This window comes from Monopterus albus, unplaced genomic scaffold (genome assembly GCF_001952655.1).
Source record: "Monopterus albus unplaced genomic scaffold, M_albus_1.0 scaffold419.1, whole genome shotgun sequence".
NCBI classification, from domain to species: domain Eukaryota; kingdom Metazoa; phylum Chordata; class Actinopteri; order Synbranchiformes; family Synbranchidae; genus Monopterus; species Monopterus albus.
Window position 1 is genome coordinate 208,858 of NW_018128299.1, and position 15,195 is coordinate 224,052.

General features: G+C 39.1%; 2 protein-coding genes across 3 annotated transcripts; one reads left to right on the forward strand and one right to left on the reverse strand.

The window, feature by feature from the left end:
- Positions 1-64: 64 nt before the first annotated feature.
- rpusd4 (RNA pseudouridine synthase D4) lies at positions 65-4,129 on the reverse strand. Its single transcript, XM_020586700.1, has 6 exons — positions 3,254-4,129; positions 2,194-2,401; positions 1,986-2,079; positions 1,566-1,716; positions 1,364-1,461; positions 65-982 (listed from the first exon to the last, which is right to left on the reverse strand). The coding sequence occupies exons 1-6, from the start codon at positions 3,687-3,689 to the stop codon at positions 779-781; spliced, it is 1,191 nt and encodes a 396-aa protein (XP_020442356.1). The 5' UTR covers positions 3,690-4,129; the 3' UTR covers positions 65-778.
- LOC109951932 (WD repeat-containing protein 82-like) lies at positions 3,578-15,150 on the forward strand. Of its 2 annotated transcripts, XM_020586702.1 has the most exons (16): positions 3,578-3,660; positions 4,182-4,679; positions 4,900-5,000; positions 5,130-5,196; positions 5,726-5,825; positions 6,261-6,377; positions 6,475-6,636; positions 6,758-6,827; positions 6,915-7,057; positions 11,195-11,368; positions 12,498-12,593; positions 12,690-12,794; positions 13,210-13,290; positions 13,472-13,622; positions 14,623-14,744; positions 14,879-15,150. In XM_020586702.1, the coding sequence occupies exons 2-16, from the start codon at positions 4,519-4,521 to the stop codon at positions 15,044-15,046; spliced, it is 1,818 nt and encodes a 605-aa protein (XP_020442358.1). In that variant the 5' UTR covers positions 3,578-3,660; positions 4,182-4,518; the 3' UTR covers positions 15,047-15,150. The 2 variants fall into 2 exon arrangements, with proteins under 2 accessions (XP_020442358.1, XP_020442357.1); XM_020586701.1 differs by lacking the exons at positions 11,195-11,368; positions 12,498-12,593; positions 12,690-12,794; ... (2 more) ...; positions 14,623-14,744; positions 14,879-15,150 and adding an exon at positions 7,151-7,653 and having other exon boundaries at positions 3,601-3,660.
- The last annotated feature ends 45 nt before the right edge of the window (positions 15,151-15,195 follow it).

Genomic DNA, 15,195 nt, shown 5'->3' on the forward strand with positions numbered 1-15,195 from the left:
TGTATACTGTCCGCGTTTTGGATCGTGTATCGACATGTTCAAAGCTGAATAACTCGTGCCTGGCTTTTTTTTTTTTAAATGACATTTATGCTTGTGGATCATTGAGCAAGTTGAACCTCAGATTTTCACAAGATCAAGTGCTATATTTTAGTCAGTCAGGAGACTGGAAACATTTCTCAGGTCAATGCTAGCCACTGAAACACCCATCTAGGATCTTTGGCAACATATTCCTATATGTACCTATGTATATGTAGTAGGGGTATTAAACAGGATATGCAGATTGAAGCATCTTTGTTTAGCTAATGCAATATCAAGACATGTCAATTTAAAAATGAAAAGTATTTAGGGCTGTGTTGTCTGTGGAAATGCAACTTATTTGAAATGCAGATTAGTTGCGGACCTTTTATATGGCTTGACTTCTTACATTAACAGCATCCATCACTTAGTGGTAGCTACAAAGAACTTACATGTGCATTAATGACAAATAGACGTAATATAGTTCTGCTTCATTTATCACTAAAATGTGTTTCTTACAACCATAGTCTTTTTCTACACAGTTTCTTCTGTTTGATCATTTTACACGACAGCCCCTCAAAAACCCAGCTTAATATAATTTTCCATTTAATTTAAATGGTTATAGAATAGAACAATATACTTTGTTGTCCCCATGGAGACACTTTAGTCTTTTTTTTCCCCATGAAGCAATGTGAAATCCTTCACAGCTGATGCCCACTACTTGCAGACATCCACTGGATTGCAGAGACAAAAAGTAAAGATGTTATTTATCCTCCTTTTCATCAGGAAGAGTTAGATGCAATCGTTTCAGTGTTTGTGTGAAGTATTTAGGCAGGGGACAAGACACGTTGATTTCTGCTTCACTTGCTCCTGGCATGATCAGCTGTCGAGCATGCAGATGCAGAGGAACATAGCGTGTTTTGCTCTGTTCCAGGCCGAGCTTTCCCAACACTCGTTCTGGTAATTTCTGTGGACAAAACGGTACTGTTTAGTTATTTAGTAACTGGTGACAAAACAGAAACCAAGCCCTTGTAGAAATGTGATCATCCTGTTCCGTTGGTACGTGTAATAATGTACCCAAGTGCAAACAACAAAAACTTCATTCCCATGTGAATGAATTAAAACATGATCAGAAGCTAATTGAAACTTAGGCAGGTTTGAGAATCACTGACACCATAAAAGCTGCTGTCACCGAAGCAAAATGTTTGCAATGTGGGAGGGAGATTAAAGTAGAGTGCACTGGCTGGAAAAGGCAATTGTGAGTAATCTCCAGGTGGACACCATGTTCCCACTATTACATGGTTTGAGGTCACCCTGTGTTCTGTGGTACAGTGTAAACATATTTTACCTGCGGTGCCAGTTTACTCCAATGGGAATATTTATGGTCACCAAGAATGGGGCATGACACAGCAAATGCCATGTGAACCCTCACCTGGTGCTTCACTCCTGAAAAGAAACAGAAAAAGCTGTGTCTGGTCTGCCCAAAGAGATTTTTACCAAGTTCATTTATCAGTAATTTATGAGTTTCCCAAAAGGACAGTCTTCTTTACCGGTAAAAGGCTGGAGTTCCACAAGGCTGCAACCGCTGTTGCTGTCCAGGACTCTGTACTTTGTTGCCGCAGAATGGGCTTCACGATGGCTCCGGACTTTGGTCACACCATCGCCTGCATCATTCATTCTGAAAAGGGGACTTAACGCCATCTGAAATTTTAAAAAGAAGCCATGAGAGTGGAAAAACTGTGTGTAAATAGTTTTACCATAACACCAAAACGAATCAATTTTATTCATTGACTAGTGTAGTAATTTACCTTCACATGTAACTAACCAATAAAGGTTAATGACTCATTGTCACTAACAGCAAAAAAAAAACTAAAATGTTCAATTTATACCATGATGCAAAGAAAAGGAAGGAACTGTTAGCATTTTTCAGTGAACTGATTTAATGACTAAAACCACAGTAGACGAGACACCTTGTAGTGTGGCTGAGGGCCTGTGACCTCTCTCTCTATGATGGGAATGTCGATCATTCCTTCAGATGGCACAGGCACACCGACTGTGATGACCCTGGGGAAGACCAGTGAATACGAGAATGACCGACAGACACCTGGATATAAATTGTGATATGGGGTGTTAACTAAATAGCGAGATGCACAGCTATTCTATATCCTCAAACTGTACCAGTATTTTCTCTGCACATCGTTGTTTCTCTGCATGTTACATATGTGCTCTACTGCCTCCTCACTCCTGGCTAGTAGGAGAGCTCCTGTTGCCTCCTTCTCCAGTCCCAGACAGGGGAACAGCTGAGAGTCAGACTTGATCTTCATCCCATCCATCATTTTGGAGAGGACAGGAAGCACAGAAGCGATGGACATGACCCCAGTGTCATCTGACAAACAGCAACGACAACAACAAATTATATACTCTCAATTCAACTTGGAATTTAACTTTTTTGCCAATATTCAATAACTGAAATTGTTATTGGAGACACCTCCAGTATTGATACTCCACAATGTCAAGTTTAGATACCAGCAGTCTACTACAGCCCTATGTATAACAGCAAGCTGATATAATCAATAATGACTTGTCTCAGACATGGCCACATACAGCATTTATTATCATAACCTGATGAATCACAGGGCCTTCAAATAGCTTTTTTATTTGCTCAAAAAACCACAACAATATTTAATTTATAGTGACAAAAACTGAAAAAAGCTTAAACAAATAGACAATTAACTGATCAGTCAATTAACAAAATGTTATTTAACAAATATTCACAAAAACTATGCTTATTAAACTAAAATCACCAAATAGCTGCTGGTCCCACTTTTTCAAATATGTGTATTTCATTGGATTGTTGGCTGGGCAAAACAGCACATTTCAAGATGTTATACAAGGTCTCAGACATTTATCTAAATTTTTTTTACAATTCATAAATTACGTCATTAATTAAACAAAGTAATCATTTGGTTAATCGATAATGAAATTCATCTTCAGCTGCTTCCATAATGCTGAAAAAGGCAATAAATTTCGACATTTGTGAATCTGAAATCAGACATTTATTGGCATTTTTACTTGAAAATGACCATTTTTTCTGTAGATCAACTAATCGATTGTTTCATCGTTTTAATTAAATATTTTTCCCAACCACATCCCACACATTCCAGGCTGTTTTACTGTTTTACAGCGGTGAAAATTAAATCAGCGTAAATGTGTAATTAGACGGCCCTTGCTGATTTACCTCGGAGGGGGACACCATAGGGCTTATTGATGACAACTACATCTTTATCCTGGTACAGCACGCCTCTGTGGAGGTATTTGGCCAGCACGTTGGGGTGAACATTTTGAAGCTGCAGACTTGATCGTTTCAGCTCCATCACTCTCTTCTGTTGGGCGGACATCGGTGCCTCTGTAGCATGGGGGTTCGCCTTCTCCTTCTCCTTCTCCTTCTCCTTCTCCTGCTGGATTTTCCTGGCCAGGTCGATCGCTCTCAGCCGGGGCTTCTCTTCTGTGTCGGAGCCCGGAGCGTGTTCGGTGGCGGTGGCCTGGCCCCGGCTGAGGCATGGCGCTACCTCCGGACACTGGCGGCAGTTTGTGCACGGTTTGAGCAGAGGGAGAAAGGTGTTCAAGCCGGAGCTCCATTTGCTGGTACGGAATATTTTTCTACAGCTGTTCATAGCTTGCGGCTAGCTGACAGTAGCCTAGGGAAACAAACTCAAAGGAAACACGCGCTGCTCTCCATAAAATTACTTCCTGGTCGCGCCTTTCAGAATAAAAGTGTTAAAAGTTTATTTTCCACAAATACAGAATAACTCATTTGTGATAGTTTTAACGTGGATTTTGTTACACTCGTTCAGTGAAATAAATGCATGATTTGAATTTAATATATAAGCTGCTTCATTTTCTGTTTTAAAGGTTATTAACGTATACCATGCATTTAGTCTGAAGGTTACAGTCCTAAAACGTGGACGATAGTTTCATCTGTGTGAAAGAAGGAACAAAGAACGCCAATATCTGAATTAACAGATTAAGTGCATCTATGCAATATTTACAAAGAGACCTCTGACGCCGTATTTAAAACAAAAACATTCATTACCGTAGGCGTGTTTCAATAGTATGAATACAAAACATTTTTCGTGGTGTGTCGTAATTTCCTTTTTATCTTACAGTGTATACTCGTTTTTTACTCTACCACTGCTCGGCCCTTTGAAGCAACTGGATATAATGGTGATTGTAAAACACCGCCCACACGGAAGGTTACGACATATATGTGTGTATATACACACGGACGGTATCCTTTTTACCTCAGGATTTGTATTTTGTTGTAAATTGCGGTATTTTGTTGTTTTATTGAGAATATAAGCAGCGAATTCGCTTCAGATATCCAGAAATACAGGACCCATTCATTGTTTAAACAAATTAACAACAGAATTTACTCTCAGGCGCCATTAAAAGATAAACAACTGTTTGGTTTTACACAGTAACGTGAACTATACATCTTCAGGCATGAGGATCACAGACCGCGTATTACGGAGTTTCAGGGTTGCTCGGACATATAGAGAGAATTCACAGAAAGTCAACTGTGTGGACTATAGCCCAAACGGTGAAAATGCAATATCAAGCAGCGACGACGATTGCATCGTGTTATATGACATCCAGGAGGGAAAGTAAGTAACCAGTATTTACACCAGTGGTTCCTGTGTAAATAACTGGTTGAGTAATCTCTATTTATAATGCATTTACAACCTAAATGTATGTTTGACATTAGGTGAAGGTCTATGGCCTATGTGTTTTTTAGAAACTAGTGATGGAGAATAGAAGAGCTGCATGTTAACTGGCACCAGGTAAACAAGTGATTGGGGTTTATTATTCTCTGTCCTCTCTCAGACCCAAACGGACCCTGTTCAGCAAGAAATATGGAGTAGACCTCATCCGCTACACTCATGGAGATACACAGACAGTGGTCTACAGCTCAAACAAACTAGATGGTAATAACTCAGTACTGAATGTCAGCTGTTGGCACCAAGCACCCAGTCAACAACAAGATGGGAAATAGAATTCAAATGCATGTGTTATACTCAAATTTTGGACTCAAAGTGTGGTTTTGTGTCTTGTAGATACCATTCGATATCTGTCTCTCACTGACAACAAGTACATCCGTTATTTCCCAGGTCACACTGCGAGGTGAGTACATGTGACCACCTAAACCACAAGGACTCCAAAGAAGAATAGGAGAATGTAGTGTCAGATACACGGGGGTGCAGGTAGAAAAAAACAGTTTATTTTGCTAAAGAATGTAAACCCCCTGTCATGTGCTGGGTAGAGAAATACAAGCAGAAGAACTGCATGCATTTTTGTTCTCCAACACTTGTGGCCCTCTCACTATACTAAACCCAGAAGCAACAACATGCTTGTTAAGTGTATTTCAAATCCATTATCTATACCTTATCTTAATATGCTAATTAAAATGTTCACATTTACGCACATATATTTTACAAAGTTGTAGTCTTAAAAATGCATTCGTGCACAGCATAAATCTGGAATATTATTATATTTACTTCTGTCCCAGCAACTAGTTTTACAGTTCTCCACATTCATCCTTAGGTTTGACTTCCTTTTATCTGGTCTTTTCTAGTCTCATTGGAGCTTATCTTTAATGGTTCTTTATACCTTAATGGTTAAATTTAGTTTATGTTGTTGTTGTTGTTTTCAGAGTTATTTCTCTCTCCATGTCACCAGTGGATGATATGTTTGTCTCAAGTTCATTGGATAGGACGATCCGGATCTGGGACCTGCGCTCTCCAAACTGTCAAGTGAGTGTCTGTGAACAGGCTGGAAAATTACTTCCTGTGTTTTCTGTAGGCAATAACTGAAATGTATAATTACACCTCCTGCAAAAAAACAAGCTATTGTATAACCTATTACTAACATCTGTCCTTCTGACCACTGGGTGTCCCCAGACCAGCTTTGGGAACCAGACCTACACTTGGATCAGCTCTCTCATAAATTTGGACCCACACACAGTAGTTAAAAACAATTTTGAAGAATGTTACATTTTTCAAAATGTTATGAACAAAGACTAAATGGAAGGAAAGACATTAACATGTACAATGTATGATACAGACACAACTCATAAATTAGGAAGACTGAAATATGGTGTTGGCACTTTAACATATGTCAGTTAAAATCCCCAATTTTTGTTGCTACATCTTACTTTTTTAAATTTATTTTGTGTGTTTGTATTTCAGGGTCTAACTAATCCACTAGGAAAGCCTGTATGCTCCTTTGACCCTGATGGACTGATATTTGCTGCAGGGGTGGACTCACAAGCCATTAAATTATATGACCGCCGTGCTTTTGACAAGGTAAAATTCATTGTGTTAACAGTTGTGTTTGTACTTAAATACCATCATAAAGTTGCTGTTTTTTCTGACATTTCTTTTTTTTAATATCTGTGAAAAGGGCCCATTTACCACCTTTGAGACCAAGTTTAACAGACATCGTGTCTGTGACTGGACAGGACTCAAGTTCAGTAATGATGGGAAAATGATTCTCATCTCTACAAATGGAGGGATGGTTTGTGTCCTTAATGCGTTCACGGGCTGTTTGGTGCACACCTTTTCTGTAAGAGACATACGTACAGTACTTAAATCACATTGCCACAAACCTACTGAATCATATCTGTTTGTGTATTAGTACAATTACTTTCATGTAGCTGAAGGTGTTCCTGTTTTCCCACTTGAAGGGCTACAACAACAGTAGAGGCATCCCGCTGGAGGCCTGCTTCACTCCTGACTCACAGTTTATCATGATCGGTCAGTTAAAATACCTCAGCCTTATATTTGCGTCTCTTCCTGTCAGATTTCTGTTGTGACTGTTTTTAAATGTGTCTCCCTGTGCAGGCTCAGAGGACGGGAGAGTCCATGTCTGGAGCACTGACAGTGGGATGAAGGTGGCTGTGCTGGACGGGAAACATTCAGGACCCATCAACACTCTGCAGTTTAATCCCAGATACATGACGTTTGCCAGTGCCTGCACTAACATGGTGAGACGATTGAACACCAAATCAGCTGCTACTGGACGTAACAGCTAAGAACAGAGTACTGATTTTTACTTTCTTCTTTGGTTCTCTCAACAGACATTTTGGCTCCCGTGTGTTGATGATTCATAGCGGGACGTTGCCAGAGTGAGTCCTCAAATAACACGAGGGATACCCTTCTGTGTTAGACTGCCATTTCTGGCATATCAAGAACCATGTGGCCTAATAGTATTTTGGAAAGAAAACATGTTTTTTTTATACTTTAGGTTAGATATTTTGCAAACAGTAATTTTAAGGGCTGATGCCATTGTGACAACAAAAAACTAACTCCAGCATACCTCCTATTCAGAGCTGTTTTTTCCACAGTTCAAGTACATTTAAAGTCAGTTAATATTTTTTACTCAGTTTTTTCATATTTTATGTACATTGTAACTAATTCATAATTGTTTAAAGATTTGATAATAAACTTTTAAAAAGCTAATAAGAGTCACAGTGTTTCACCCAATTTTTCCATACCTACTTTTGTCATGCATCATATAAATCTTGTTATAGTGAGTCCTAAAACATGGCACTGAGTTAGCATATGTGCACTTCTGGTTCCCTCAGCCTGAAGTCAGTGAGTTTTTTTTTTTTTTTTTACTTAAAAGTCTAGTTAACACAAGGCCAAAACATTTTCACGTATTGCTCTATGCAATAAAATATGTCAGTAAATACCCCACTTGTGATTTTTGTTTATCTTTTTACATGACTTAAATAAGGTGGTTGCTAACAAGTGGCTAAATGAGACTACAGAGGCTGTCTGGAATATTGCACGTCACCACAACGAACATGGAAACATCTACTCACTAGCCCACCTTTACTCATTATTTCTAAACTTGCCCCACTTGCAAACTATTCTAACTAAGAGACGCAGCCATGATCACTACCTGGATCAGGTCACGCTAAGAGGAAAGGATTTTGTAGAAGAGAAAAGCACTATAGATCAAATTACAAGTTGGAAACCGTGGTGGTGACGCTGAAGTCGTCGGACCGTGGTGTAATTTATTTATAGACTTAACAATAGCTTTTCACTTCTGGTGACCGTATTTGGTCTTAAAAAATCTTACACAAGTTGTGTTCAGTTGTGAAGATTATCTTGCTGAACAAAACATGCAAGTGTCATAAACTGTTGCTTGTCAGAGATCTTATTTTCTGCAATAATCCAAAGGTTTATGGAAAAATCCCACTGGCTTTTTGTTGAGGGAACCAGGGCGATGCTAACTTCCGGGCTGTCCTACAGAAAAACATCATCCCTATGGCGCTCTATAGATTACTACGTCTGCTACTGACAGTCATTTTCTTTATAGAATAATTTGAGGTTCTTTCCTTTGTATTAATCAGTTATTTGTTTTAGAAAAAGTTAGAAAATGTTGTATCACAATTTCCCAAAGCCCATAGAGACTTCTTCTTATTGCTGGTTTTGTCCAACCAATAGGTCCATTCAGTTTACTGTCACATAAACCAAAAAAGAAACAAATAATCACAATGGAGGAGCTTGATTTTGGAAAAATTAGGTAATTTCTGCTTGAAAAATGACAACGGGTTATTAATTGGTAATGGTTGTGGATTTTCCTGATTAATCTGCTAATCATTTCAGCTTTATACAGTACCAGTTAATGGGATAAAAAAAACATTTCTGTGTATTATAAGATTCCACAAGTTGATGACAACCGTAAACATGGTGAATAATACTGACTCCTTACAAACTGATCTGTTTCCGAACATTATAGGATCCGTGTGTTGGTGGCTCATATAACAGTGACTCATCACTTAGGGAAGCTCACCGAACAAATGCAAACAGAAGTTCACTCCATCAGTAAACCAATCTGTGAACATACCAGCGAGCGTGAGAGAAATGCTGGCAGCTTTAATCAGTCTGATGAATGGGTGTTTTTATCTTTTTTGTGCACCTAAAGTGTGTCTTCCTGAAATCAGGGGGTGGGGGAGGGGTCTCTGTTGAATAATGTATAGATGCTTGGGTTGTGTACTCACCACTGAGTGAATAATGGATGATCCCATTACAGGTAACCTCACAGGTACACACTTATCTTTCTCTCACCCACCTCCGAGTGTCTGCGTGTGTCCACATAAAGTGCGTGGAGGGAGAGACAGATGCATAAGTTGTGATAGTTTAAGGAACTGGCACTCAGATTTTCACCCACTTAACTTTTCACATGCAGTTACTCCCCCCCCCACCCACATTATCATCCTGTGTGTTATCTCAGTGACTGTATTTATTATTTTGTGTGTGTGTCATTAGCCAGTAATAGGTCTATACACAGGCCATTCAGTAGCCAGTTCTTCCCGTTCTTACACTTTGGAATGAATTGTGTTTGTATCCTTCCACAACAAACTTAACATTTTCATATTTTAACAGTGGTAGCACAGATGTCGCTGGAGGAACCTGTCTTGTATTTTCATCAACTTTTAATTGCAACCTTGTCGTTCAAAATGCACAAAATGTACTGACCACAAATACTTGAAACCCCCTACAGTTTGTCTAGCAACAACGTTGAAATGTAGCGGTCAGATTCTTGCTTAGTGTCACATTTCTATGAGAAGGTGTCTGGAATTTGAGATCATGCAGCTGATCATCCACCCTGTGTGATGGAGTGATAAAATGTCATTACATGAGGCACACTGATAGTGTTTGAAAACGTGGTGCTGATGCCATGAGCGGTGTGTTTCTGTACAGCTCGGTTTGTCCCTCACACCCTGGACATTATATAGCCTGGAAGAGGTACCCCCTCCCCCCCACCGAGACTTTTTAAAGTTGTGGTCATTGATACGCAAAGAGTTTTAGATCAGTGGTTAGGGTGGCATATCCACTGACAGGCACGTTATTACTCATCAGCCACTGTTCCGCAGATTGTATTTCAAGTGTTAGGAGTCTCCCGAGTCACCCTCGAGGCGTTTATGTCAGTGGTGGGTCCGTCTGTCTGCCATCAGTGGAACGGCAGCCTATCTGCTGAGCAAGAAGAGCGAGGACACAGAGACCTGAACCTGGTCCTTCTTGCAAGAGAGGAGTGTGAAGCTGTGAAAACTGACTGCCAAAAGATGTCACACCAAACTGGAATTAACGGTATGCTCAGTTTGTTTTTGTTTTGTTTTTAAGGGAAACTCTGTACATGTTCTTAAAGCAAAAGACTACGAGTGTCTCATTCTGTTTTAGTCAAATTCAGTTTAGTTGCTTTTACACATTTTCTTTTTAGCTTTTGAGCTGTGCCGGTGCTAATAACGTCATCACAATCTCACTGATGATATGCACTGGTGTTTTAGGTTATCCTCTAAAAAGGTGCTCAAAGATCATCCAGACATGGTCACTTAAAGTCAACCATTTTACCTGTAGCCAGTATAATTGCAGACTCTGAAAGCTATACATTTTAAGATTGTAAGCCTGTTTTACACTGGCTCATAAATAAATTTTTTGTCTTTATTGTGATCATGATATCTAGCACCTACAAACATTTATTGACATTTTAAGTGCTACATACGTGCTGTATGTGTTATGGCATTTGGTAATTGGAGCTTAGGAGGACAGGTTGGCGGAAGCATACCTCTCTCACCTTTCTCACCTGATCTTGCATCATTTATGAGGCCACAGTGTTTGGTAACCATGGCGAGAGAGAAGAAGGGAGTTAAACGGAGAGCTTAATATTGTTTTCACTAACAATCGACCCTTCAACGTTTTGAAAATTGGGAAACAGTGAGGTTTATTTATCCTTCAAACTCAAAATTTTTCAGTGATCATTTCATACATATGTACCCTGTCTGAGTCTCCTTAGGCGACAATGTGACTATCTGGCAGTGGATCAGATTTTTTCCTTGAAGTGGAGTCTCAGGTTCTTACTTACCCAACTCTGTCTCTCTTGCTTTCAACCCCCCGTCCTCAGTTTTGACTTGTCTCTCTCATATCTGGTTACTTTAGCAACACCTGAGCTGAAAGAGTTTCTGGCCCGAGCAAGGGGAGGTTTCTTCAGAATAATGAAGATTGTCATCAGAAATGGTAAACACACTCTGTTTCTCATATTCAAAAGGATTTGACACAAGTAAACCTAAAACCTGAGATGTGTTTGCTCATACACGTTTTTGTCCACAGAGGAGTTGGTGCTAGATTTGTACAGAGAGCCTGCACAGAGCTGGGACAAAGACTATGATCAGTTCTTGGTTCCTCTGCTCACGCCTCAAGAGCCGTGTTACATTCTCTACCGCCTGGACTCCCAGAATGCACAGGGATATGAGTGGATCTTCATCGCCTGGTCACCTGACCAATCACCAGTATGTCGTCACCGATCAACCAATTTCAATATTAGTCATTTCTCAGACGTTACTGTAAACTAAGAATAAGACACATTTACTTACTTATTTTGTCTATTTGTAATATTATCATGCAATTTAAACATAGGTAACATTTTAAAGTTACTTTTTATGTGTAGGTAAAACCAGACTTACAAGCTTGGACTTTGATTGTGGTTATTGTTACTAGGCACATAAATTTTAACATTTTAAAAAAGCATTTATTAATCACTCACCGGCCACTTTATTAAGTACACCTGCACAATTGTGTGCAATTCAGTGCAACACTTCGGTCTTATCATCTGTGTTTATGAAGCTCAAGAAGATGTTTCAGTTTTTGGTGAAATTGTCATAAATGTATAATTTCAATTATATGTTTATTATTGAGGTCATACCTAAAGGTGGTGTTGTACTGGACTACATTACATTCAGAGGTGTCTATATTTTTTTTGTCCTTTCCAGCTTCATGAGGGGGTCTGAATGTAATGTAGTCCAGTACAATAGAATTTATACATTTATGACAATTTCACCAAAAACTGAAACATTTTGAGCTTCATAAACACAGATGTTAAGGTGGACGTGTTGCACTGAATTGCATATAATTGTCCAAGTGTACCTAATAAAGTGGCCAGTAATGGTTTATGTGATAAAATCGGTGCACATCTCCTGCACTGAAGTTCATTTGGATGCTCTGCCTTATAGAACAAATGTATCTGTACTTCCCAAAGAACAAATTCAGGCAAAGGGGATAAAACACCATTCATGTCACGTACTGACCCTTTGGATGCTTTGATGAAGGCCTCATGCAAAAATACATCATCACATTTGCCACCTTACTGACTGCAAATAACTTTACCCAAAAAGTCAGCACGAGGTGATCTTTTTTCTTTCTTATTTATATGGTATTACACCTGTGTTAAATTATAACTACAATCAAATATACAATAACTAGATAAGAAATGTAAAAAAAAAAAAACAAACCTAATCCTACAAGTATACAGATATCACCCACACACTCAACACAACACAACCCACAGAAATACTAAAACAGAAGACTACAGGAATCCAAAGCATGAAAAGCCTTCCTCCTGTATGTTGTGACAACCTCTAGGTGAGGCAGAAGATGATGTATGCAGCAACCCGTGCCACACTGAAGAAAGAGTTTGGAGGAGGTCACATCAAAGACGAAATGTTTGGCACAGTCGAGGTTGGTAAAATCCCCTCAATATGAAAACCAGTGAGTGAGTGAGTGAACGTTCTTCTGCTGGTGACAGGGTACAACCCGGATGGTGTCTGTTTATAGGAGGATCTGTGCTTCCAGGGGTACTTGCGACACTTATCCTCCCGTGCCTCTCCAGCTCCACTCACAGCAGCCGAACTGGAATTACAACGAATTAAAGTCACAGAGGTAGAGCTTAAACTATATACACTGTCTGAATATGATATGAACTGCTTACCTCACATTTTATTTATGTGTATTTATTGTGTATCTTTGTACTTTTTTTCCTGCAGGATAAAGTTGTATGGGTATGTATATTTTCCTCTTGATATAAATTCCAGTGTGTGTGCATGAAAAAGAAAGAGGACAGATTTAAAAACGGTTTCATATTTCTGCAGGATGAACGCAGACGAATTGCAACTCCAACAGCACGAGCGAAGGTTTGTTCAGTTCTGTGCACAAATTTTATTTTTTGACTTTCTGGTATTTAATTTTTTATTATGTGTTAGGCATAAAAATATATAGGCACAGTGTTCTCTATGTTTTGTTGATCGTGCAGGTTACAATGGAGTTTGGCTTAGACAAAAGGGTGCAGACTCTTCAGGGTCTTGCATTTCCATTACAAGAAGAGACCAAACGAGCTCTGCAGCAACTCAAGCAGAAACGCATCAACTACATACAGCTGGTGAGCCCTAACAGAAGCCTGTGTTTATTACACAGTGTGCAGCATTTAACATACCCCCTTTAAAAAAACAAGCTATAATGATCTATTTTTTAAACAGACTGTGCATCAGCATTTGTCACTGAAACTGACTGTGCATGACTTGACCACTGAACAAAGCTTATTTGTGTATGTTGTATTGCAGAGGCTGGATGTAGAGAAGGAGACCATTGAGCTGGTTCACACCAAACCTACAGAAATTCACGAGCTTCAATACAGGATTCCTACGGATTCCCCCAGATACCACTTCTTCATCTTCAAACACTATCATCAGGGCCAGCTGCATGAGGCTCTGGGTCAGTACACAGTCCTGCTGATGGTGTGGGTGCAGTGCTGGGCCCAGGGATGGAAATTCACATTAAGTTCTCTTCTTATCAGTTATCATATAAAAATGTCAAGTGATATGATTTTTCTATCTATTTTCAAGAGAAGGGGTAGATCAATGTGGATTTTATAGGAATAATAATATTAAAAATCATTTAAATTAGTTTTTTGTTAAAAGAGTTTTTCAGAAAAAGAATAAAAGAGGTTTTCCATCTCAATTAGGTATTTTATCAAAAAAAATGAAGTCATATATAAGAAGAAACAGATACACTCCACCTGCACTAAACTTCATTTGGGTGTTCATTTGGTATATTTGTCTTAGAATTTCCATAACCTCACCTCCTTGTCAGGTAGCATCACGCGGTTGTCCCAGCTCCAAAATTAAACAATTTTTATATTAACAGTTGATCAAATGTCTACTGTATATACAATGTGAAAGGGTTCATTTTTAATGACAAACAGAGAATTAGTGTATTTCTGGACTGTGCTGTTAAAGGAGAGTAAATACTGGGCTTACATTCATCAGGTGTGAACAAAAATGACTCCAAATAAATGCTAATATTGCTCCATATTTGCAGGGTGTGTAAATAGACAACAGTTTACTATCACATTAGCCATTTCAACTTTATAAGGCACTGACTCTTTATGTGATGTGTTTTCAAGTTCTTCCACTGCCCTCAAGTGGCTAAAAAATATAATTAATTGCAGCTTTCAGACAAAATTCATCTATTTTTTGCAGTGATTGTATGTCATTTACTAAACGTTTCAAAACAAATACCTTTGAGCATTTTCAACAGAAGTACTCCTACATCTGTTTGATTAAGGTCCAGTGAATTTCCCTTAGGATGCTCGAGTGCTGTAAGCTGCACCACCTGAGACAGGTTTCTATGTTCACAGTCTAAAGAGAAGTAGTTAAAACTGATCCACTGAACTTGCAAATATCAGCCACTTAACGGATGATGTGTCTTCCAGTGTTCATATATTCGATGCCTGGGTACACCTGTAGTATCAAGGAAAGGATGTTGTACTCCAGCTGCAAGAACAGGCTATTGGATGAGGTGGAGAGAGACTACCAGCTGGAGGTCACCAAAAAGGTGCGGGTTTGTTAAGATCACCCACTTACAAACTGACTAACACACACAGTCAGTTTTTTTTTTTATCACTAAAGGTATAATTTATACAAACTGTTAGAGTAGCAATTCATCTATTATTCTGTGTGTCTGCTTAGATGGAGATAGACAGTGGTGACGGCCTGACAGAAGACTTCCTGTATGAGGAGGTCCACCCAATGGAGCACACCTTAAAGCAGGCCTTTGCCAAGCCCCGTGGACCAGGAGGAAAAAGGGGAAATAAACGGCTCATCAAGGGTGTGGGGGAAAACGGGGAAGACAGTTAGACACAACACACAACCTGACCCAATATCTATGAATTGACTTGTTATTTGACAGTTTAGCTCCTAGCCATTCTCTCTTTATTCATACTTGAAGACAAACATTTCATACTACACGTAAGAGGAGAATAAGATGATCTGAAAGGGAATAGTTT

Excerpts from the sequence above, each read along its gene's own strand:
- LOC109951932 (XM_020586702.1), top strand. The coding sequence starts at position 4,519 with ATGAGGATCACAGACCGCGTATTACGGAGTTTCAGGGTTGCTCGGACA. Across the intron at positions 13,623-14,622 it reads CCAGCTGCATGAGGCTCTGG|TGTTCATATATTCGATGCCT; the intron begins GTCAGTACACAG and ends TGTGTCTTCCAG. Across the intron at positions 14,745-14,878 it reads AGCTGGAGGTCACCAAAAAG|ATGGAGATAGACAGTGGTGA; the intron begins GTGCGGGTTTGT and ends GTGTCTGCTTAG.
- rpusd4 (XM_020586700.1), bottom strand. The coding sequence starts at position 3,689 with ATGAACAGCTGTAGAAAAATATTCCGTACCAGCAAATGGAGCTCCGGC. Across the intron at positions 1,462-1,565 it reads GGAACTCCAGCCTTTTACCG|GAGTGAAGCACCAGGTGAGG; the intron begins GTAAAGAAGACT and ends GTTTCTTTTCAG. Across the intron at positions 983-1,363 it reads GGAGTAAACTGGCACCGCAG|AAATTACCAGAACGAGTGTT; the intron begins GTAAAATATGTT and ends TTTTGTCCACAG.